The sequence below is a fragment of the Myotis davidii genome, unplaced genomic scaffold (genome assembly GCF_000327345.1).
Source record: "Myotis davidii unplaced genomic scaffold, ASM32734v1 scaffold1065, whole genome shotgun sequence".
Classification (NCBI taxonomy): domain Eukaryota; kingdom Metazoa; phylum Chordata; class Mammalia; order Chiroptera; family Vespertilionidae; genus Myotis; species Myotis davidii.
Window position 1 is genome coordinate 422,804 of NW_006297281.1, and position 24,297 is coordinate 447,100.

General features: G+C 48.6%; 3 protein-coding genes across 22 annotated transcripts in view; 1 reads left to right on the forward strand and 2 right to left on the reverse strand.

The window, feature by feature from the left end:
* Nucleotides 1-213, reverse strand: part of UNC50 (unc-50 homolog (C. elegans)) — an 18,984-nt gene extending 18,771 nt beyond the window's left edge. Inside the window, exon 1 of one of the 2 annotated variants that reach the window (XM_006773044.2) lies at nucleotides 57-211. The gene's annotated coding sequence lies outside the window, so the exon portion shown is untranslated. Of the gene's footprint in view, nucleotides 1-56 lie in introns of both variants that reach the window. The other variant, XM_006773045.2, reaches the window with a different exon arrangement.
* A 70-nt stretch (nucleotides 214-283) lies between these two features.
* Nucleotides 284-7,664, forward strand: LOC102763255 (cytochrome c oxidase assembly factor 5). The gene is made up of 3 exons (XM_006773046.2): nucleotides 284-489; nucleotides 5,152-5,235; nucleotides 7,371-7,664. Exons 1-3 carry the CDS (start codon nucleotides 391-393, stop codon nucleotides 7,410-7,412), a joined length of 225 nt encoding a protein of 74 aa, XP_006773109.1. The 5' UTR covers nucleotides 284-390; the 3' UTR covers nucleotides 7,413-7,664.
* Nucleotides 7,665-10,973: 3,309 nt separating this feature from the next.
* Nucleotides 10,974-24,297, reverse strand: part of INPP4A (inositol polyphosphate-4-phosphatase type I A) — a 64,660-nt gene continuing 51,336 nt past the window's right edge. For 12 of the 19 annotated variants that reach the window (XM_006773052.2, XM_006773061.2, XM_006773050.2 and 9 more), the window contains 2 exons: nucleotides 22,220-22,374; nucleotides 16,723-17,785 (listed from right to left, as the gene is read on the reverse strand). In XM_006773052.2, coding sequence (XP_006773115.1) covers nucleotides 17,605-17,785; nucleotides 22,220-22,374 — 336 coding nt within the window. In that variant the 3' untranslated portion in view covers nucleotides 16,723-17,604. Of the gene's footprint in view, nucleotides 13,500-16,722; nucleotides 17,786-22,219; nucleotides 22,375-24,297 lie in introns of those variants that run through there. The other 7 variants (XM_006773058.2, XM_006773065.2, XM_006773057.2 and 4 more) reach the window with 1 other exon arrangement.

Sequence of the window (24,297 nt, forward strand, 5' to 3'; positions counted from 1 at the left end):
GAAAGGGCACCGGGCGAGCCCGCGCCGCGTCGCACGGAGCGCTCCCCCGAACTCACCGGGCGCCCCGCGGCGGCCTCCACCGGCGGCAAACCCCCGCCCGCCACCTCGCCCAGCAGCCGAGCCGAGTCGAGCCGAGCCGCCGTAGGACCTACTTCCCTTCTCGAGACGTACGCCGCCCCCCCGGCGCGACACGTGACGCGAGCCTACTTCCGCCGCGCGCGGCCTCCGGGGACTCGTAGCGCGTCCCCCCTCACCTCCCTCCCTCGAGCTCGCCGGAAGTTGTTGCTGCTGACTTCCGGTTCCTTCCACAGAGGACGTCGCTTGCGGGCAGCCGGGTTGCTGCCGTGCCGGCCGGAAGTAGCGCGGCGGTGGCGGGCGGCCGGCGCAGCCATGCCGCGGTATTACGAGGACAAGCCGGAGGGCGGCGCGTGCGCGGGCGTGAAGGAGGACCTGGGCGCCTGCCTGCTGCAGTCCCACTGTGTGCTCCAGGTAGCGCGCGGGCGCCTCGGCGGCTGTCGGCGGGGTCGGAGAGGAGGGCCCCCCCCGGCGGTCAGCGCACCTGACCGGGTGACGGGGGCTGGGTGCGCACGGCAGCCCCGACGTAATCAGCTTGAACGTATTCGCTGTGGGAGCCTCGGGTCCCTCCGGTTTTAAGTGGGAGATCACGACGCCGCCCCGTTGGATTTTTGTGAAGATTAAGCCATTTCGGTTAAATAAACATTGATTGAATGCTGCCTTTTCCACATACAGAGGGCAGTCGGTGGTGTGCAACTGGAGATACAGTTTCAGAAAGGTGCTGTTATTGAGAGATAACTATCCCCAAATGGTCCTGACCATGAGGCTTTGTCGGTGCTTCTGGTCCTGGTTTACGGTTGGTTTCCTAGTTTCAGCAGCCGGCCGACTGTAGGTCTAAGCGGTTATGGACCTGAGAGGGTACCTAGCCCAGCTTCCCGGTGCCCACGAGGCCCGCGAGGCCCGCGAGGACTCGGGGGCCACCAACATCCCCTGCCGGCTGCGTCCGGGCTGCGCCTCCCGCGCAAACGCCCCTTCAGCCCCTGAAATGCCTGCGCAGCGGCTGTAGGAGGCCGGGCACAGCCTGGTCTGAAGGGAAGGACAGGCTGTGAGGAGCCAGATTCCTGCGCGAAACGCCCTGTGAGCACTGACGTAATGAGAAGCTTTAAGAGCAGAATTCCTTGGGAGCCCAGTGCAGAGCGCCTTATTTTATCAGAGTGCACACCCCCCACTGGGGATGTGCCTGCAACCAACATGCCCTTGACCGGAATCGAACCTGGGACCCATCAGTCCGCGCAGGCCGCTGCTCCATCCACTGAGCCAAACCGGTCAGGGCCAAGCTGGGTTGTGTTTTTGCAGTGATTGAATTTATTTAGCAAACTTTTGAGTGCCACGCTCCAGTACAGGGGCGCCCGGATGAATGGGACACGTTCTCTCCTGTGCAGAAACGGCACCTCTGGAAATGAGAGAGCGGGGCCAGGACACGGGGCACAGGCTGTGCGGTCCCCTGTTGGTAGTGGCCTTATTGACGCTGAACTGGGTCACCGAGGAGAACCGGATGCTCATATGCAGCCCCATAAAGGGAAGGGCATGTACAGTTTGTGGTAAATTCATCCTGAGCGGTGACTTCAGCTGGAGTGTAAAAGGCAGTACCGAGGCAGAACAGTGTGTTTTGCAGATCCAGGAAAACAGTCTGACTTTGGTGGTTTGGGTGAGTGGTGGGATTCGGGTATCAAATCTGCCTGAGGGGAAATCGCTGATTACGCAGAGCAGGTGAAATTTGGGTTAATTTTTCCTGATGCACGAATGCACCAGGTGATTCTCTAAGTAGTAAGTACTTCTTCGTCTTCATTAACATCTATCTAAAGTGTTTCGTAATAACACTAACATTGTTCTGATTTTAGAGCACCTTACTTCTGGCTGTTTGAGCTTTTACAGTAACACTGAACCGGGTCATTTTTATCCTCGGAATTGCTTGACTCATTTTACATTGGGAACTCACTTTGAGTAAGAAGATATAATGATCTTCCTTTATATTGCCAAGCACTGCATAAGGCTGGTGTTTATAAGCAGTATATGTTCTTTTATTAATATTTCTTTAATAGTAAAATAATGTAAGATTTTGATTTTTCCCCTCATGAATTGCAAATCATAGCTTGATGTCATTAAACCTCATATAATTCAAAAAATTCAAGTTCAGTCTTTTTCCAGATGTTTTATATATTTACTAGAGGCCTGGTACACGAAATTCATGCACTGGGGGGGTTTAATCCTTCAGCTTGGCCTGCGCCCTCTCGCAGTCTGGGAGCCCTCGGGGGGATGTCCGACTGCCATGGAGGCGAGAGAGGCTCCCGCCACCGCCACTGCGCTGACCAGCCTTGAGCCCAGCTTTTGGCTGAGCGGTGCTCCCCCTGTGGAAACGCACCGACCACCATGGGGCAGCTCCTGCGTAGAGCGTCTGCCCCCTGCTGGTCAGTGTGCATCATAGCAACCAGTGGTTCTGCCATTCGGTTGATTGGCTTATTAGCCTTTTATTATATAGGATATTCCTGGGAAACTGAACCCCTCTGGCAGGCACTTCCCCCTGCTTTGTGATGTGCTCACACTGCCAGTTAGCCTTTGAGTGTGTACATCTTCTTTTCTACCTGGTATTATTGTGTAGGCAGGAATTTCTAGTATTCATTTTTTAACTTCCCACAGACTGTTTTGATTTTTTTCCCTCTCTTTCTTTTTTCTTTTTTTTTACTAAATTAGTCCTCGTGAGGGCTTAGTTACTAGACAAATTAGTAGGATAGGGCATTCAAAAAGAAATTTTGCTGCAATTAAATTTTAATCTTGCCTTTTTGAATTGTGAAATGTGTCCAATATATTTAAGTGCCTTTGTGTTAAATTTACAGCAGATTTATTTAAATATTTTAAGATAATGTAGAGGTAGTAGTAGGGTTTTTATTCCATGCTTATCTTAAAAGAAAAATACTACTTACCTAGTTTGCAGTTGTTACCTTGTCAAAGTGGATTTTTAATAGAGCTTGAAAAAAAATGTCTTTTTATTAAGAGTCAGAAGTAAGCATTTCTCTTGTGAACATTCTTGTAACAGCATCATGTCTTTGATGGCAAAAATGGAATGATGACTTAACCCAGTTTTCTTTGTAACCTCCTTTGGAGCTTTCACTGTTTAAAGAGGAGTAGTTTCACATCAGGCTTAGGCAGATCTTCTCTCACAAGTACATGTCAATTCTGCTCATAGCTCCCTTTCCTCTTGGAATTTTTACTCAGTTGAGCTTCTCAGAATAGAGAACTTGGCTGTGGGGGGCAGGAGGCGGGAAAATGCAGAGATGTGTTGGTGGCATCAAAAATTGCTTGCATCAAAAGATACAAGTGGTGACTTTAAAGCCACTTGGCACTACCTTCCAGAACAAGCCCTCCCGTTCACCAGATGCCTGATCTCTCACATGTGTGTTCTCTCTCTCTGTTGTACACACAACTTTCTTGTGTTAGTTCTTCTTAGTTTTAAGATCAATGAAGAAACCATTACTCCTTTCACTTTTACTCTTTACTTTTCTTATCCATAAGGAGCTGGAGATAACAGTTTCTAGATTTTTATATAAACACTAGAGGCCCGGTGCACAAAAATTTGTGCACTTAGGTGGGGGGGAGTCCCTCAGCCCGGCCTCTGCCCTCTCACAGTCTGGAACCCCTCGGGAGATAACGCCCTGCTGGCTTAGGCCTGCTCCCCGGTGGCAGAGGGCAGGCCCAATCCCTAGGTGCAGCCCCTGGTCAGGCTCAGAGCAGGGCTGATTGGGGAGTTGGCGTGCCGCCCCCTGTCATGCACAGAGCAGGGCCAATCAGGGGGTTGGGGCGTTGCCCCGTCACGCACAGAGCAGGGCCCGTCAAGGGGTTGGGGAGCTCCCCCCCGTCACTCACAGAGTAGGGCCAATAGGGGAGTTGGGGCATCGCCCCGTCACACAGAGCAGGACGGATCAGGGGGTTGGGGCGCCGCTCTCTGTCACACTCAGGGCAGGGCCGATGGGGAGGTTATGGCTCTACCCCATCACACACAGAGCAGGGCCCATGGGGGGTGGTTGGGGCGTTACCCTCTATCCCCCACAGAGCAGGGCCAATCGGGGTTGGGGCACCTTCCCGTCACGAACAGAGCAGGGCGGATAGGGCGGTTGTGGCCCCGTCCCCTGTCACACACAGAGCCGCAGGGCTATCAGGGGGTTTGGGCGCTGCCCCGTCACGCTGATCCCGGTGCCGGGAGGCCTTGTGACTCCACTGATTCCAGTGCTGGGAGGCATATTTTTTACTCTATAGGATTGAGGCCTGGTGCACGGGTGAGGGCTGGCTAGTTTGCCCTAAAGGGTGTCCTGGATCAGGGTGTGGGTCCCCACTGGGGTGCCTGGCCAGTCTGGGTGAGGGGCTGAGGGCTGTTTTCAGGCTGGCGGGGGACTGAAGCTCCCAACTGCTCCTTTTTTTCTTTTTTCTTTTTTTATTCTGGGCCAGCTTTAGCTCTGAGGCTTGGCTCCATCTCTTAGGCCTCCGCTGCTGAAAGCAGGTATCTGGTTTGTTTTGGTTCTATAATCAAAACACTGTTTCAACTCCAGCTCTGAGATCCCGGCTGGCTGAAAGTAGGTTTCTGGGGTTTTGTTTAGCTTCTGTGTGTAACAATGTTTCAAACTGCAAGCTCAGAGGCCTGCAGCGGCAGGAGGGGAATACTGGAATCCTCTGTCACTGAAGCCAGCAAGCCTCATGTTCGCTTCCAGCTGCCTGGCTGCCATATTGGCTGGCAGTTAATTTGCATATCACCTTGATTAGCCAATGGGAAGAGTAGCAGATGTACGGCTAATTACCATGTTTCTCTTTTATTAGATAGGATTTTAAAGAAAAGTATCCTATGGAAACCAGTGTTTTCAAGACCTCAAGAGCCCCCCTAAGTGCCCAGAATTAGTTTACACATTTTTTAAAAAAATTCTGGCCTTTTCTCTTTTAAGTAACAATAGTCAAAATGAATTATGAACTATCTCTTAGATAAATTACAATTTTCCTCATTTGCTTTTAAAAAAAGAACTGTTTTCAGAAGGGCCGTTATGCCGTTTCTGAGGAAATTTCCAGGTACTTATATTGTTTTATTTGTCACAGGAAGGAAAATCCCCTCGGCAGTGTCTGAAGGAAGGAAACTGCAGAGCTTTGAAAAATTCATTTTTTGAATGTAAAAGATCAATGGTAAGAAAAGATTCTTAAAAGCTTACGTTAAAAACTAGCTATGTAGAATTAAATATGTGAGTGACTTGTAATTAATAGGTGGTAGTGATGTTATTTGTAACTTGAGGGAGATAATGTTAGGTAGCTTCATGAAAACCCATAGCTGACTATTATTCTGCCACTATGCTAACCATAGCTGCTGACCTTTGTGAATTTCTGATGATGAAAATGAAGTCTTGGCAAGTATAATTTAAAGTTGTAATTCACTATTAGTCCTCCAAGAAAAGACTAATGTTACACCTAACTAATGCAACTTCAATTATACATGTTTGGCAAAAACCTGAAACAATTTAAATTGTGCTGGTAATTTTACTTAGTATTTCAAACAGTGAGTGTAGGACTCAGACCGAAGGTTAGATGGGAAGTTTGAATTATCTTTTGCTCATAGTACAAAGCATCTCATCATCCTGATTATGATTCCCATGTTTAAAAATTATTCATTTTTTGAAAATATGGCTCAGCTTCGTGTAGTGATCAGATGAAGAAATGGCTGTCTGTCCCACATTGGTTATGTTGGACTCATTAATAGAGTCTGTCTGTAAAATAATTCCTTCCTGTAGAATTTCTAGGGAGTGATATTGACAGCCTATGCAAATTTGCCTTATATACTCTTCACCTTCCTCCTCCTCCCCAAGAGGCTATACTGAGAGCCTTAATCCTGTCTGTCATCAAATGAGAAGGTAACTGAAGGTTTTTAATCCCCAAATGGCCATGTGTTACTTACATTTTTCAAGGCTCGTTCTTTTTTCAGTTGCTATTTATAGATTTCAGATACATTTGAGTATTAACCTAAACAAAACTTAAGTAGAAAATAGTTTGCTAGAACAACATATATTGAATTTAATTCAGAGAAAGAGGTCAATGTAATTTATAGTAAACTTGAGAAGAAAATCTATTGTGACCTTAAATGGAACTTGTTTTTAATGCCATCTTTAATATTTTGGGTTCTTTGTGGGGTTTTATGGTAGTTCTAACAATTGCCTTTAAAAAAAAATTTTAGTCTTTAATTGTTTTGTTTCTCCTTCATTCTATCTTTAGGTTTAATTTTTTCTTTTTCTAAAGCTTTAAGATAAACACTTAGCTCATTTATTTTTCAGTCGTTTTGCATATATGCATTTATATTAAACTAGAGGCCCAATGCATGAAATTCGTGCATGAGTAGGTCTTCCTTCCCCCAGTAGCCAGCACCAGCTTCCCTCTGGCACCCGGAACCCGAGCTTCCCTTGTAGCCCAGCTTTGTCCAGAAGGTTGTCCAGAAGGACATCCAGCCTAATTAGCATATTACACTTTTATTATTATAGATGTCCGGAATAGACAAATCTATAGCAACAGAAAGATTAATAGTTGTTAGTGCAGGTGAAGGGGGAAGAAGGATTAGGAAAGAATGGGAAGAGATTTCAGTGATGGTTGAGTATGCTAAAAACTTTTGAATTGTACATTTAAAATGAATCCTTTGGCCCTAACCAGTTTGGCTCAGTGGATAGAGCTTCGGCCTGCGGACTCAAGGGTCCCAGGTTCGATTCCGGTCAAGGGCATGTACCTTGGTTGCGGGCACATCCCCAGTGGGGAGTGTGCAGGAAGCAGCTGATCGATGTTTCCCTCTCATTGATGTTTCTAGCTCTCTATCCCTCTCTCTTCCTCTCTGTAAAAAATCAATAAAACATATTTAAAAAAAATAAATAAAATGAATCCTTTGTATTGTTGGCAGGAAATGGCACCAGGCGTTAGAGCAGTGGAGTTCAGCAACCTTGGTACATGAGTTCTGGCTAAGAAAGAATTCAGATCCAAGACTCAAATTATAAGAGTTTATTTAGAAAGTCACAGAGCTAGAAGTGAGCCATAGAAGGAATGGGCTCAGGAAAGGAGATACAGAGGCAAAAGAACTCTTGGATCATAGGAGAAAGAGAGAGGCCAGGAAAATGCCTGGGGGAAAGGAGTGGGGAAAGGCACCGGCTGCTCCATAGAAAGAGCTTTGACAATTGTCTTCTTAATTGTGCTGAAAACGGGTTTACTTCTTTCCAGTAGGGATGCCCCTTAGCAAACTTGTATTTAATTATGTTGTACAAAATTTGATTTAATTGTACATTTATTTTCAGTTGGATGCCAGGTCAAGATTCAGAGGAAGAAAAGGATATTGATAACTTATGTTGAAACGAAGATGAATACAACAAGGATTTCCTCTGGTCATTAAAACACAGTAACCAAAGTTGGAAACATGTTTTTTCCTACACCTGTTTGGTTGGACCTGGAGCCCTGGAGAGAATGCATGATTTCTGTTTTTAGTATCTGTAATTAATTTTATTGTCCTGAGTTATTTTTAGAAGAAAAATGTAATTGACCAGTTATGAGCAAGGGAGCATAATAAATGCGTTTTAAAAATGGTTTTAAAACTATTTTAAAACCAGTTTTCTCAGTGGTTAGAGTGTCTGCCCGCAGACCAAAGGACCATGGGTTTGACCTTGGTCAAGAGGATAGACCTGGAAGGGGCACAGGTGGGAGGCAACCACTTGATGTGTGTGTGTGTGTGTCTCTCCCTCTCTTTCTCTCCCCCACCTCTCCCTTCTAGTCTCTGATAAGCAATGGAAAAAGTATCCTCAGGTGAGGATTAACCAAAAATAAAAAAGGAATTGTTTTAAAGCACAAAGATAGTTATTGTCAAACATGATTCAGCCAAATGACACACTTTGTACATCCTTTGTGAATATTCTGAAAGCCACTATTGGGAATGTTAAAATCAATAACATGGAGCCTGGGAGAAAATGTCTATTGTGAAAGTTTAGGATAAAACTGTCTTTTATTTAATCTGTCTTGTTTAGTTGTTATAGTAAGTTTAGTTAGTATAGGTTAGCATAAGCAAACTCCATTTTGTATTAGAGTGAATTTTAACTTTACTTAGAAGTGAAACTTGTGTGTGTGTGACCCTGGTAAGTACTTTGTAGCTCCCTGCATGTGCACTCCTGATAAGTACCTTGTAAACCCTGCGTGTGTATCCCGGTAAGCCAGAAGCCATCACCGGAGCACAGATATGAGACACTGAAGAAGCCCACCCATCTATTAATTCCATAAACCTTTTTGAGTAGCTCCTTTGCAACAGTCATTACATTTGCTGTTTTGGACACAGTAACATGCTGGACAAAATTAAAGGTAAGTTAGCATGATGGATAGGATATACATGATATAATGATCATATATATTAAAAATTGTGTGTCGTAAAGTATTTTCCTAAAAGGGCCACTCATTCTGTGGAGAGAAATCACCACAGAGAAAGGCCTTGGAGAAATGAGGCTGAGTGATGGTGGTCCATATCAGAGAGAACGCGGACATGCACCTGGGCCGTGTGCATGGAGTTATGGGTGGGTTGAAGGGATACAGATCTTAGTGGCTGCTGGGATGTGTTGGGCAAGGGAGAAGATGACCCCAGGGTGGAAGGCGGGGTCATTTATCAGGAAGGCTCAGCCTGCGTGGAGGAGGATGCAGAAGTTTGGTGTTGACAGACTGTTGGAGACACTCATGTACAATAGGATGTGTTTGGATCTGGACTCAGGCTCAGGGGGACCTAGAAATCTGGGAGTCATAAGCAAATAATTGGTCATATATTCCATAGGAAGAGATAAGGCTTTTTGAGAAAAGCATTCAAGTGAGAAGAAATTTAAGGACAGAAACCTAGGGAATACCGTAATGTTAGCGTGGGTGGAGGATGACAAGCAAATCAGTGAGAAGGGAGGGATGGTAAGCCGTAGACCACCAGGAGGGAGACACAGAGCCAAGGGATGGTGAGTGTAGGGAGCAAGAAGCCATGGAATGCTGTTTCTACATCCATCTCGCTGATAGAGATGTCCTGTCCTAGCCAGTTGGTGGATAGAGCGGCGGCCGGTGGACCAAAGGTTCGATTCCAGTCAAGGGCACGTACCTCGGTTGCAGGCTCCTCCCTGGCCTGAGCCCTGATTGGGGCTTGTGCAGGAGGCAACCGATCGATGTGTTTCTCTCACATTGATGTTTCTGTCTTTCCTGCTCTCTTCCACTCTTCCTAAAAATCAATGGAAAAATATCCTCAGGTGAGGATTAACAAAAAAAAAAAAGTCGTCTTCTTCACTGTGGAAGTTCTCACTGTCTCAGCTTTCCTTCCCTTTGTTACATGATACAACAGCGTGTCAGCACCATGAGGTCTGTGTTTGAATGCAGACCTGCCAAAAAGGCCCCTTGGGAGCCTGTGCAGGAAGGAATCCTGGCAAAGACAGTGCTGAGGCACAAAAGGAGTCGAGGGGAAGTTTGCAGTGTGACTGCCCTGTACCTCCATGCTCGGGTTTCTGTGTCACAGCCTGGGGAGTGATAGCTGTCATAACAACAGGCAGAGTTCCTGCCCATTTGCCAAATTTTAGCAGAGGATGGGGAGGGGCGTTCTCCCCACGGACAGGGACGGGTACGCCAACTCCCCTTCAGTAAAGTCAGGACTTGTTTTCAAAACAAGCACCAAAATGAAAAAGAAAAAGGCATGTTTGACCACATTCAAGTTTAAAACTTCTCTATCCCCGTATCGTAAAGCTAAAAGACAACTGACAGATTGGTTTTAAAACTTGGCAACATATGACAGATTGATATGCAGTATTGTATATTACAAACAATCCATAAAAACGACCACCACGCCAATGAAGTCACAAAGTAGAAATATAAATAGAAGTATAAATGATGTTCAGTTTTCACAATAATCAAAGACAGTGAACTTGAAACAAGATGCAATTTTTAACATCAGTAATAATAAAAGGAAAAGGCGCATGCTACAGGTGGGAAGCCTAACTTTCTGGGAATAATACAGGCAAACCTCATTTTACTGGGCTTCCCAGATACTGTGTTTTTACAAACTGAAGGCAAGACCTTCCACCAGCAAAAAGATGATGACTTGCTGAAGGCCCAGATGATGGTCAGCATTTTTAAATAATAAAGTAATTTTTAATTAAGGTAAATAACTGGTTTTTTTAGACATAATGCTATTGCACACTTAATGGATTATAGTAGAGTGTGCACATTTATATACAGTGGTAAACCATAACATTAGTGTGACATGCTGGTGATAGTCACTTTATTGTGGTGGTCTGGGACCCAAACCGCCATATCTCCGAGGTAAGCCTGTAGGAAAAATTCAAAAATTTAAAAACATTTACACTGTCCTTTAATTGTACATTTCTACTGTCAGGAATTTATCCAAGGGAAGTCACTGGGGACGTGTCTAAAAAAAGGCACAAGATGTAATCTGGTTATAAGGAACAATCAAACCATTAATGAAACATCTTAGCAAGTGATGCAGCAGATCAACAGGCACCCAGAGAAGATGTGACCCATATCAATGGACGTGGCCAGGAACATCTAACATGTACTCAGCCACGGCGCCTCACAACTGGGCGCCTCACAACTGCCTTGTGAAGAACGGACTGTTGTGTCCATACTTTCCACACGAGGAAGCAGCCAAGGAGTGACAACAGGATTGGTACCTGGGGCTGTGTGAAGTGGACGTCCATGCTCTTAGTCCCACCCTCCTATACCCCTTCACTTCCAATTGAGTGAGGACGGTCATAAAACAATTCTCTCATGGGCCCGTTTACAAACACCCAAGCACGCAATGCAACGCCCATTAATAATCGTCCAGTTAGATGCCGGCCAGAGAACCCGTCCTAATGCAACAGAATGAGCCAGGCAAGACCAAGTTTAATGTTCTCGTCAGTTATTTATTATCCTTCTAAAGACTAGCACATTTATAGCATACATGGCTTTGAATGAGCTAAGAATATATAAAACAGTACATGTTCATATATAGTAATACTGGCCAAAACAAATAAATAAAGGTACTTCCGTGCACGAAGCTTGGCAAATACAACTGCAGGACGAAACTACTGCACGGTACTTGTGTGTTTCAGAGGGAACCAAAGGCAGCTGCTGAGGTGCGCCGACACCCACAGCGCCCGGTCTTCAGGCCTCCGTGCTCGTTCAGTGGCCGAGAAGGCACACTGGGCGGGACCTCTACGTTGTGGTGCCGGGAAGACTGCCTTCCTGTGCACCTGGGCACTCCAAGCTCCTTCACGTCCCAGGCGCTGCCAGCACCACCACAACTGGCCTTGCTCAGCGAGCGAGCCTGGTAAGTGTGCGGCGGGAGCCCTGGGAGGCTGGCCGCACGGGAGCCGCAGGGCTCAGATGGGATTCTGGAGCCTGAGCGTTTCCTACGTGATTAGCCAAGTCTTAGAGTTTTATGATGTGCATAATATGAAGCCAAAATTGGAAAATAATTCACAAAAAAGGTGCCCCATGCAAAACTGCTAACAGTTGACTCAACATTTGCTATGTTCCCTTTTGATAAATGCAGGTATTTAATGCTCTTCAAACAATAACAACAAAAATATGGGTGGCATTTAAGAAGACAAGGGAATATTTTAAAAGGTAGTGATGATAAAATAAAAAAAGATGAAAATATAAAAGATACTAGAAAAATTACAAAATGGGTGAAGTGGTGGGAGGTGAAAGGCTGAGTCAGCCATATTGGAAACAACAGGGATGGGCCCAGAGGGGATGGGCCCCCTCTGCAGGGGGCGTGGTGGACGCGGGTTTCTCTGACAGCGACATGAGCTGCAGCCGTCCCTCATGGACGCGTCCTCCACACCAGGCCCCATGCAACCCGTGGGAACGTCCCCTCCGTGGGCCTCAGGAGACGGCAAGCGCTGCCTGCGCACTGGCTTCCGCGTGGGCAGGGATCTGGAAGGCCATCGAGTGGCACCCTCCCTGCTGTTCACCCCTGTGTCCTGCCATGGGCAGTCTTGCCTGTGCCTCAGCTCCCCAGGCCCAAGTTTGTTACATGTTTCCAAGTGGCATTTCTAAAGGAGCCTGAAGAATAGTTCCCAGAATCTTAGACACAGGGATTTCCTAAGGATGCACCAATCATTAGGATCAACATCTTCAATGTGCCACATATATTTCTTTTACAGCCTTTTAAATAACATATGAACATAATCATCACAATAAACAATTGATAAAACATATAAACTGAGGAAAAAACTCTGCTATGTGCAGATAAGACTCATCATCTTATAATAGATGACCAGACATCATTTTCTATGAAATCCCTGTTTTATGGCCCATTAATCCCTTTCAACATCTCATTTTCAGAGCTAATTTCAACTTTCTCAATAGTCACGTTACATAACAGAATGAGAAGATAGTAACAATTATTGCAAACTTAAAAGACACTTTCATCAGACCTTCAAACATGATTGTATTGATTTTTAGAAGACAATTGGGAAATCCACAAAAGGAAGTCTGTTCTGGAAAGATTTAGGCTTCCACTGTCTACACATAAATCCCCACTGCCAAGAGGTCCTGGAGCGCCCGGGAAGGGGGCCTGCACACGGGCAGGGTGGGGCCAGGGTGTAGGTTGAGAGGACAGGCAGGCAGCAGGCTTCCTGTTCCCCAGCACTCACCGTTCCAGAACTCAAAGGAACAGAGTGGCCCCCACTGTGTGAGTGGCTCTGCAGGGGTTACCTACCCATAAAGTCTGTCTGGGCTGTTTCTCAGCCTGCGCTCTGGCCCTGCCTGTGCCCTCACAGGATAATTCAGTAGAACCACCTGCTTTCACTGCCTGAGCCAGAGCTAGCCTCTCCCCAAAACTTGAATTAACATAAAACACTTATTGGTCTGTCCAGGATCCAACTGTTTACTATTTACTGTTTTACATTCAGATTTTTTAGAAGTAGATTGTAATTCGATGCTCAGTTTTGAGTTACTTAGTAGAAAAATAAGTGAGCAGCTGCCTAAGTGGGCATTTAAAAAGTCTTAGCATCTCAGACCTACAGGTGACTATCATGACATCTATCTGAGGTTCTGGCTGCAGGCGGTTTAAATGGGCAGTTGTTACTATCCACACTATTGAGCCAACATTACCTCCTACTAATTCCAATCGAATAAAAAACATGCTTCATAGACTCCTTAGTGAAATATTTTTTAAAAAACACAAAAGTAAAAACCAGTCCTTCAGGTCTTGGTGAAGAACTCGTGTGTGACACTAGAGGGTCCCCACATTTGTTATATGACAGCTAGAGAGGACACCGTGTGTTCAAGTTTCAACCTTGCCGTAAGTCCCTTCGGGAGGCCTGTAATGCTTGGGGAAAGCCTTCAGCTGCAGGGAATTAAATGCATATTTGCGACTTCCAACATTCTTCATTGTATTTTCTCTTCGACAACCCTCACTGGGGAAAAAAACAAGCACAAGAAATGACAGCAGTAAAAAAGGAAAAAAAGAAGACTTAAACTAAGATGAAATGAACTGATTATTTTTATAGCATTAAAAAAAAGGTTAATTTAAATGGGTGCCAGACTATTTGCAACAATACACACGTAAGATGGTTTCTGAACGAGGCAGTTAAGAAGCACAGCGATGGGCGCGTGTGTGGGGCTGAGTTTTGCATGTGCGGAAGCAGCACTGTAGGTGGAAGCAAACGTTTTTTAAAGTTAATGGTTTCATGTGTTTCACGTCTAGGTATTTCATGGTTCTGTGGTGGGTCAAAGATTCTGTTACATGACAAATTAAATGTAAAAGAAGTAGTGGGACTCTTACCAAAGCCTTTAAGAAGTTGCATCTTTCTATGTTAGCAAAGCCACGTGACTGAGAAGGCTGTTCTACCGGCTGTCCCCCAAGTGCAAAGCCTTCAGTCCAGTGGGCCCAGGTGACGGCTGCCTGGAGGGTCTGAATGGCTATCAGGGCTGGAGTGTCGTGAAGGAGGGACCCCGCCGTGTTCCCTGGTGGTAGCCGGCCACCTTCTCCAGGTGGGCTGCCCTCAGGGTGGCCGCCTTTCAGAAGAGCCAGTGAGAGCCCACAGGTGCCCTTTCATAGAGAAATGGTGCTGCATTTGGGGGAGGTTGTCGTGGTAACCGAGTGCGCAAAGCAAATGCAGAGCAAGAGGATGAGGTGCGCAGGCAGGCCTCATGGACCTGCAGGACAGCATCAGGGGAGTTCTCTGGAAAGTGTGCATCAAATTCACAGGTAAAAGCAATTCTGAATATAAATGACTTTCTATTGCATGGTCTAACTACTTTTATATTTTCTAAGACTAGCAATTAAATCAGCTAGTTATCAAATTTAGTACAAAACTCCCTCCTATGAAATGTAAAATTTGCAGTTACCAAGAAACAGTGATTTAAAAAAATATTTCCAATCGTATCAACACCATTATATCATGCATTTTAAAAAAGATGTTATTGGAAAGTGCTTGGGCCTTTTAAAGTGAAAATGACACTCTCATTTTCAAGAACATGTGAAATATTTTGGGTGAGACTGATTTTATGTACAAGCCAGGGTATTTCAGAAAAGTAGTCCCCTGCTTGTGAATAAGTAACTTAGTAACTCAAACATGCTTCCCTCGCCCCAGAGCCTTTAGGCCTCAGTGAGGTGTCACGGGTGTCCCAGGAGGCCCTAGAGGAAACGATGGCTGTGTTTGTCTACGTCCAATGATCAGGTAAGATTTAATTCCATGTCAACAGAAGCTTCAAGTTCTATGCCCATGGCACGTAGTCTCCATCCTTAGCGCTGCTGCGGAGGCAGGAGAGGCTCCCTCCACCTCTGAGCTCGCCAGCCCTGAGCCCGGCTTCTGGCTGAGTGGCGCTCCCACTGTGGGAGCGCACTGACCACCAAGGGTTGAGTGTCTGCCCCCTGGTGGTCAGTGCACATCATAGCGACCGGTCATTCCGCCGTTCAGTCGATTTGCATATTAGCCTTTTATTATACAGAATATGCATACTTCTCAGAAGCCAACCATCAGAATCAATGCCAAATTGCTTTGAAGGGGCAAAGAATAATTTGGGAACTTTGACATTATCTTTTATTTATATGTTAAAGAAGCTAATTACTGGCTTAACTGGCTGAATGGATTATAGCATAAACTTTTGGAGAACATCCATTTTAAATGAAAAATCAGAATGGAACCGAGAAACAGCTCTGGTCTCCCCTCCTGTGGGCTCTACCTCTCAGAACGCAGTGGGTGCCTCAGTGTCTCAGGGACCTGACATGGCCAGTGGCCAGGCCTCAGCGCTCGCCTCACCTTAGAAGCAACCTGGAAACCAGCACCAAGCCTCAGCGATGCCCCTTTCCTGAACCACCTTCCCATTTGTTTCATCCTGCCTACTTCTCACTAAAGCAGGAGAGATCTGGATAGATGTTAGCCTGATTTCATGAGTAAAAGGCCTTCGTGAGATTAAAACTCAGCATGAAGGGTGGGCACACCGAGTCTCAGCTGTTCTCCTAAAAACCAACAAGCCACAGCCTAGGCTGATGGTGTCCTCCCTCATGCTGGCCCTCTCCCCCTACCATGCCCATCCTCCACCTAATGCCCAACCCACCGCAGCAGGAAGCAGCCAGGAGCCCCCCTTGCCTCCAGGCTTCTGCTGCTGGCATGGCCCCCTGCCTGCCGTGGGCCCCAGGGAGTCAATGGAGCCAGAGGGATCAAGGAGGCCCAGGGAAGAGGCGGGCGGGCTGTCTACAGTCAGAGGTGGGCGCCAGGGCGCGTCACCCCAGGGGCATGGGGATCTGCCCAGAGCCGTGCCTGGGGGGCTGTGTGTGGGCTCTACTTTCCTGCCTCCACATAAAGTGAACAAGAGTCATGTACACCGCAAGCAGGAGAGCAAGTGGGCAAGGTCCTTCTCAAAGACTCAGACCCTGGGGACCAGGGTCACGTGCCCAGCCACTCCCTGGGCACTCGGAGACCCCTGAGGGATGCAGGAACTGTGCCACAGCACGGCCACACATTTGTTCCAAAAAAGGCAGTGTAACCCCTTGCCCTTGCCCACAGGGTGCCCCGGCCCCGGAGCTGCCACAGTGCTCCAGGCCTGGGAAAGGTGCGCAGGCCTGTGAGGAGAACGTCTCCCTCGGTTCGTGAATCAAAGTCTCCATCCGCATTCGTTACTCGCTGTTAACTGCTTCTGGGACTCCTAGGACCCAGATGCAGGTCTGATGCCAAAACAGAGAAACCCCAGGATAAGTTCTGGAAGTCTGGGAGGCGGAATGGAGAGGCCAGATTCTGTGGGGACTGGGTTTGTGTGCATGTGTGAGTGCCAAGTTTCTGGAAAAGCCAGCTTCTCTAAATTCACTCGTTTTTCTAGAATGGTAAAAAACCAAAAAACATTTTCATAAAAGACAGTGTGTGGAGCCAGCTAGAGGTCAAGACCAGATCACAACCCCATCTGAGCTGGAAGACAGAGCCGCTGGGCGTTCCGCCTGCAGGGCCCGTGGGACGCTCCCCAGTTCCTTCTGTCACCATCACGGTGTACAGCTCCTTCTGCCAAACGCGGGTGTTAAGTCACCCCAGCTATGGACAGGGCCTTCTTAAAATTAGGAGCGATAATAGCAGAGACCAGAGTAACTCCTCTCGCTCACAGCTCCATCCGGCACAACTGCCCAACAGGCAAGCCTCATTTATGGGTCATTTTTCTTTGACATTTGGTTTTTTCATTATTAACTACATTTGATTTCTGGAGAGAAAAGATGTCTGGACTTTAATCCAAATTCAAAGCTCTTTAAAATGAAGAATGCTACTTCAAGAAAAATAAACATGTATAACTTTAACAGCCTTTCATTACTCTATGCATTAATTCCCGTAATCGCTTTAACGGCCCTTAAGGATGTAGAAGAGTACATCGAAAGCCACATGCGATGTTATTTTATGTGCCTCACTTGGTACAATGTGCTACTGTGTTCACAGCTTCTGTCATCTCACACTGGAAATAATAAACATGAGCAAGGAAATGTGATGATTCTGCACACTGTTTGCTACTGTAACTTAAGGGGCTGCGCTTTGAAATGAAAGCAGGAAGGCCAGGTCCCATCAAAGAGGCTCACACAGCGGAGCCAGTTACAAAGCATCGGCCGTCCTCATTTCTCTTCCAAAGGAAAGGGAAGGTCAGCGCACATTTAAGGAATAGTATCAAATATACAAACTCTTTTCAGACAGAATTCCTTTCTCTTGGAAACAGGGCATGTGAGAGATACAGGTAACAAATAGCTTTACATCAGAAAGTAAGAGATTAGGTACAAGGGATTCCAGGCCAGCTACACAATGCAGTCACAGGGCACTGTGAGAACATGTTACAAGCACTGAAAACTATAGAATTTGAACAAACAAGTCCTCTTGGTGAAATATTCGGCAGGTATTTACAGTTCAAAACAACAAAGGGCAAACGGTAAGGCATGAGCTCTCTCTTGGCAGACCCGCTCTGACACATCCCTCTGTCCAGGTAGGTGCCCGGTGGTGGGACATACTCTGGCACTTGTGTTTTCTGGTGACTAATTTTTCATAATGTCATTCATTTGCAACGCAATTTGGCCACCAGGTACGCTATGCTCAGAAAGAGCCACACAATCAGTAAATTGGGGCTCAGCGCTAACAGCGGGATGGAACAGAGGAGGCTGGGGTCTAGTCTTAAGTCTCGGATGGGCACCAGGCCGCTCAAGTTCTTCTGGGTGACTACCTCCCGTGTTCCAATGCTGTGAAAAGGAAAAGGTTTGGGAGAAAGGAAAAGAAAAAGGAAAAAGAAATAAGGAAAAAAGAGAGACACATGCAATGGATTTTATCAAAATTATGGGAAAAAGAGGAGAACCAAAAGATAAAATTTTAAAAAAAGGGATGAAACCACAACAGAAAAGGGTGTGACAGGAATACCAAAACAAAACCAGCACAGTTACAAGAAAAAGGAGAGAAAGAGAAGTGGAAATAAGAAAAAGTCCTGTAGTCTACCGAACACACACAAGTAGGCGGGCGGAATGGTTTTCCATGTTCACGCTCTCAGCTGCCCACGCACATGCGGCCTGCCATGCGCTCACATGCTGCGAAGACACGGACCTCAAATAGCAAGCTGAGCATGAAGAACCATTGGGTGACCTTCCCACAGGTGCCTGAGCGGCGGGGCAGCTGAGCTTGCCCACACTGCCTCTTGATGAGCAGATCAAACAAAGACCACTTACCTCACCTGTCAACCGCAGGCGGAGCCCCCGCCAGTCAGGCTGAGCAGTGGCAGGCAAGAGCTACTAGTGGCTCCAGCTTTTCAAGTTACTGTCCCCAAGAATGGCATCCAACCCAGCTTCCCTGGAAATTTGGGTTCCCCGCTTTGGGTGCTTCAGGAGAAATGCCTGAGGTGAGAGGCAGCCAGAACCACAGGACTCTGGGACCATGTGCCCTATGCATGGCCACCAAGGTGGCAAGAGTGACAGAGCCCGCGGGCTGGGACACAGTAGCGGCCCCCAAGGACCCACTGGGAGAGGGATGGGCCAGACGTCCTGGGCTTGCCCAGAGGAAGCGGAAGCCTGGCTGGCCCTGCTGGGATGTGCCGCTCTGACAGGGACACTTTTGGGGCTGCGGGCACTCGAGGATGGTCCCCCAGCCTGGGCAGTCGGGGCATCTCTGTGGCTACGTAGGAGGCCCACTCTGAGGGCTGCAGCGGCACTGGAGGCAGAGGGACCACCAGCAATGTACACCTCTCTCCCCACCGCCTGGCCCAAGGAGTCCCCCGATAGCTTGAATATTGATGCCCCCCAATTGGGCAAATTTTGAGAGAGCTGGCTGTTCACATTTGTAGCATGGCACTGCCACTGCCCACCCTGGGCCTCCAGGAGGTGCCCGCCCACTCCCCACCACCCACGCCTGGCCTGCACGCTGTCCTCTCCCACCTGGTCCAATACAAGGGAGAAAGCAGGAGACCTGAAACCCACTCCTTCACTCGGGAGCATGGCCACTGCTGCCTGCTGCCTGCACAGGGCTCTCAGCTGAGCCCAGGCCTGGCCACCACTGTAGCCAGAAATAGTGGCTGAGGACTCAGTCCCCTTGGGCTGGTAGTGTGTGCACACATCTTCCCACCAGATAAAGCAGACACGGAAGCCACCTTAAAGCAAATGCGTGTGGCCACAGCCCGAGGTGCCACCAGGTCAGGTGGACAGGCAGCAGGTGCTGGTGCTGAGGATTCTGGGGTGAGCAGAGGCAAAACAGGATGGAATTTTGTTTTTACTAACTGCTTAAATGATTATTACGGTAATATATATGTTCACTGTAGAGATGTCAGAAAATTCAGAGAAACATAAACAAGAAACCTTAAGAAGACAAACATCATTGGAGGTGGGTGGGGTCAGAGAGGCAGGGAGGCCAGGGAATGGTGCCTGTCCCTCAGGAGGCCTTCCCTGGGGTCCTCACTGCAAGGAAAGAAAACAGGCCAACAGCAGTCGGGAGCGCCCAGAAGGGTGGCAGGAGTGGTAACACCCCCAGGGAGGGAGTCCGGCTGGTGTGGCAAGTCTGTCAATTTGGCTTAAAGCCTTTATAATCTAAGAAATCAACAGGAAAAATGTGGCTGGGAACACACAGAAGTATACTCACATAATTTAAAGTGCTCAAACGCCCCTAGCAGTGTGGTTAGTCACATGCGTACTGAGGGGTTGTGGGTTTGATTTCTGGTCAAGGACACATACCTGGGCTGCAGGTTAGATTCCTGGTCCTGGGGGGGGCGGGAGGCAACCAGCAATGTGTCTCTCACATCAATGTTTCTCTTCCCACTCCCTTTTACTCTCTAAAAATTAATGGAAAAAATATTCTTAGATGAGGATTAATAAAAAATAAGTAAAATAAAGTGCTCAAAACCATACACAGCTTAAATAGTCCATGACCTCATCAATTGGGTGAGTTATTCCATGCTAAAAATGATAAGGTCTATATTCATTTACCTGGAAAATGCTCACAAGGTAGTTAAATGAAAAAGCAGGCTAAGCCCGGCCGGCGCGGCTCAGGGGTTGAGCGTCCGCCTATGACCCAGGAGGTCACGGCTCAATTCCCGGCCAGGGCACATGCCTGGGTTGTTGTCTCGAGCCCCAGTGTGGGACGTGCAGGAGGCAGCTGATCAATGAGTCTCTCTCATCACTGATGTTTCTATCTCTCTCCCTCTCCTTCCTCTCTGAAATCAATAAAAATATTTTTAAAAAATAATAAACAGCAGGCTAAAACAAAAGGTAGAATTGCACATATAATTGTATTTGTGTGTTTTGTTTTCTGTATTATTCAGGGGCTGGTTAACCAATGTGTGAATTAACTACACTCACACCTGTATGTATGCATGCATGTATGGAGGTAGGTATGTATGAAAGAATATGTACCAAATGTTAGCACTGTTACTTGTTAGTAGTAGGAATATGGAAATTTTTTTGGTGTGTGAACAACCTCTACTCTAACTTTCCTATAAGGAATATTGACTCATCATGGGACAGGAAGTAAACAGTGCTTTGTGTGTTGTGAACTGTTACACTAGCTGTGCACCTGCACCGCCGGCGGGCCAGTCCCTGTCTCTCGGGAGGCCACTCCCCCTGGCCTCCAGAGGCCTCTGTGCTCAGATGCAGCCAGAAGGAGTTCTTGTTTCTCTGGCTAACACCGGGCAGAGGTCTGCGTAGCGACTGCTCACCGGGCTCAGGCTGGTCTACCAAACGGTGTGTGCTCTGTGCTGCGGAGTCAGCTCCGACTGCCGGTGACCCCAGGGTGAGTGACGTCCTGAGCGTCCTGTGTCACGCCCTGCTCAACCCTGCAGGCTCAGCCCACGGCTCCTTAAGGAGCCGATCCTTCCCTTGCTGGGCCTTCTCCTCCTGCTGCCTTCTGCTTCCCGGCATTACTGCTTTTCCAAGGAAGCCCGCCTCTCACGATGTGTCCGTTTAGTTGTTCTGCCTGCAGTGATGTTTCAGGCTTCACTTGCTCCTGAATGGACCTGCTCCTAATATTCGCCCCGACAACCGCAGGCACCCCCTCCACTGCTCCTAATATTCGCCCCAACAACCGCAGGCACCCCCTCCACTGCTCCTAATATTCGCCCCGACAACCGCAAGCACCCCCTCCACTGCTCCTGCTCCTTTGCTGGCTGAGGTCTGCATGTCAGCAGACTGGCCTCCCACCAGCCCTCAGGTGCCAGGACACAGATGTGGCTGGAAGCACCAGGACCTGGGCCTGAGGCCTGAGCTGGTCAGGGACGGGCAGAGCCTCCAGCCTCCCAAGGCTCAGGGCAGGGAGGTGTGTTCTGAGATGGCAGAGGGGTGCAGAGGAGATTGGAAAGCAGAACAGGAACAGAACAATTTCACTTTTACAAGGTGCTGTTATCAAGAGGCAGGGCTCAGGCATGGCACTTGTGCATCGCTGTGAGAAGGTCAAAGGGCAGAAACATACAGAAAGGATAAGAGAATTGAACACTTTAAGGAACTTGGTGAGAGGACAGATGGCACAGACATTCGGTGGAAGTGACAGCAGGAAACGAGAATGACAGCATTGGGGACCTCAGCGAAGGAGACGGACCAGGTTTCTTATCCTTTCTTTGGTATGTGCGGTGTGCACTCCCCGGCATCGGTTGGCAGCAGGCAGCCTTTAGTGCCAGTCTCACCCTGCAAACACGCTGCTGCCTCGGAATCAGAGCACCGTTAGGGCGAGGCCGCCACGGCCCCGGGCAGGCAGGGCTGCCACTACCACAGAGCACTCATCTGACACTTTGCTCAAAAAAGCAAACTGTGTCGACTGCCAGAGAAGCGGAGCAGACCAGTGCCACCTGCAGACAGCTCTTGTCGCTCACGTGAGCAAGGAGACACGCTGCTGTGGCGGCAGGTGCATGCTGAGCACTCTGCTCTAACTCACACCCAGCAAGCAGGTGCTGGGATGCCATGGGCCAGAGGCCTTCCCTGGCTCCCCGACCCGAGCTGCGTCTCCCCGTGTCGGTGCAGTCCTGCTCTAGGCTGCTAGCTCGTTACACTCCCTTGGCTGAAAGGAGAGCGCTGTCTCCATTTGAGAGCGCCAGTAGTTTGACTTCGTAGACGCTAGTGAATTTTCCAAAGTCAAACCAGAGCATGACGCTGGAGCGAGGGGGCTGTGCCGGGGAGCGGGGGCGGCAGCGGGCGCGGCAGGCACGCACTCACCTGCGCATGCACTCCAGGGCCTGGGTGAAGACCTGCGGGGCCATGCCGTGCTCGTGCTGCAGGATCAGGCACTGCTCCAGCGTCACCGACATGGCTGTGCGGTCCTTGGCGCTCTTGCAGCTGGTGAACCGGACCCCGTTAAGACGGCGGCAGATCTGCCCACAGGAAAACAAGCCACGCTTAGAGGGAGACTCTGCGGAACTAGAGGCCCCACATGGGACAGAGGCCCCAAGGCCCCAGCGAGGATGTGGCCACAGCTCCACCCCAGGCCCAGCCACGCCCTCTGCACCTGCTCCCGTGATGGAGAAAGGCATTGCCATGGCACCTCCGCCCCCCGGCTGCCCTGGGGCACCTGCTCCCACAGGAGGCGCCTTCCCAGCCAGGCCCCCTCGCTTTCGGAGGTGACCCTCTGTCCGTGCCCTTCCGGCTAGTCTCTTCCAAGTCCGACACCACCATCCCTCACCCTTGGGTACGGGCCCGCAGAGGACACGGGAGGAGCAGCAAGGACCAGCTCTCCCCTCCCCTCCCCTCCTCTCCCACACAGATGGGGGCCTGTTCACAACACTGCCCGAGAGCCACCTGCTGACCACAGGCCCCAGGCCTTTCCCATCCTCCCCTCGCTCGGGGCCTGGTGCAGGACGAGGCCTATGTGCTTCTTCACGCGTGAGGGGCTCCCGTGGGCCCCTCCGGGCTAGGAAAGGAACACTCAGGGCGTCCCTCGCCCCCCGGAAGGATGTATTGGGTCACTTCCTCTGCATCACTAGGTACCATTCTCGGGACACAGTCCCCAAATCCAGAAAGCCTTAAAACAGAAGGGTAAGTCTGTGGCAACCTCATTTGGCAGCACACTCAGATCTGAGCTCGTGTAAGCCCACTGACCATCTTTATTTATGCCACTTTGTATAAATAGTCATACTTTTTAGTGAAGCAACATTAATCACGTACGTGCACCATGTGACACGTGTATGCACCAACTGTATACCATGTCACTTCTAAGATAAGGGCACCTGGCAATTCCAGACCACCTGGCCACAGACTCCAGGCAAGGGTCCGTGACTGGGACCAGATACCACATGTGAGAACAACAGTGGCATTGAAAGCGAAATCCTCCACACTGGATGATGCTGGGCTTGTGACCCGCTGACTCCAGAAAGATCCCAGACCCCCTGCAGGGTTGCCCTGAGGGTGGCCCCAGACGGCTTCCCAGGCCAGTAGAGCCCGAGCCATGGCCGCCCCTGGGAGGCACCGGCAGAGAGCACAGTGTGGTCTGATCACTGTGTCCAAGAAAAGACGGCATGGAAAAGGTCAAACCACCAGCAAGAGGCAGGCTTCTTCTGAAAACAGACAGAACTTTTCAAAAGAAAGAAGACGGCCCTAAGTAGCCCCTGAGCCTGGTGAAGAAAGATTTCATTCGGATTTGTAAACGTGTAACTGACAAACCAGGGTAACGGTGGACACGCTCATTTAATTCACAAGCTGCAGAGTTCATGACCCAGACATGGCACAGCTGGAGTCCAGGGCTAACCGACAGAGTCCAGGGCTAACCTGACGTCCGCAGGAAGGTGGGGCCAATGTGCACCTCTGTCCAGGAGGGCACAGTCTGAGTGCCAGGCTCGTCTTGGGGCCATCAGCCACCTGAGGCTCTGGCTGGCCCTGCCACCCGGAAGTGAGGGATTGGACCCGGCTGATGATATCCCCGACAGCTGGCCAGGAAACCCCTGCTCATACACAAATGAAAATAAATAAGATCTAAGCCCTGGCCAGGTAGCTCAGCGTGTTAGAGGATTGTCCTGATTGCAGGTTTGATCCCTAGTCAGGGCACATACAAGAGTCAACCAATGAATGCATAAATAAGTTGAACAGTACATCAATGTTTCTTTCTCTCTCAAAAATCAATCAATCAATAATATCTACACTAATAAAAGAGAAACAAATAAATAAGATCTGCCCTGGCCAGGTAGCTCAGCGTGTTAGAGGATTGTCCTGATTGCAGGTTTGATCCCTAGTCAGGGCACATACAAGAGTCAACCAATGAATGCATAAATAAGTTGAACAGTACATCAATGTTTCTTTCTCTC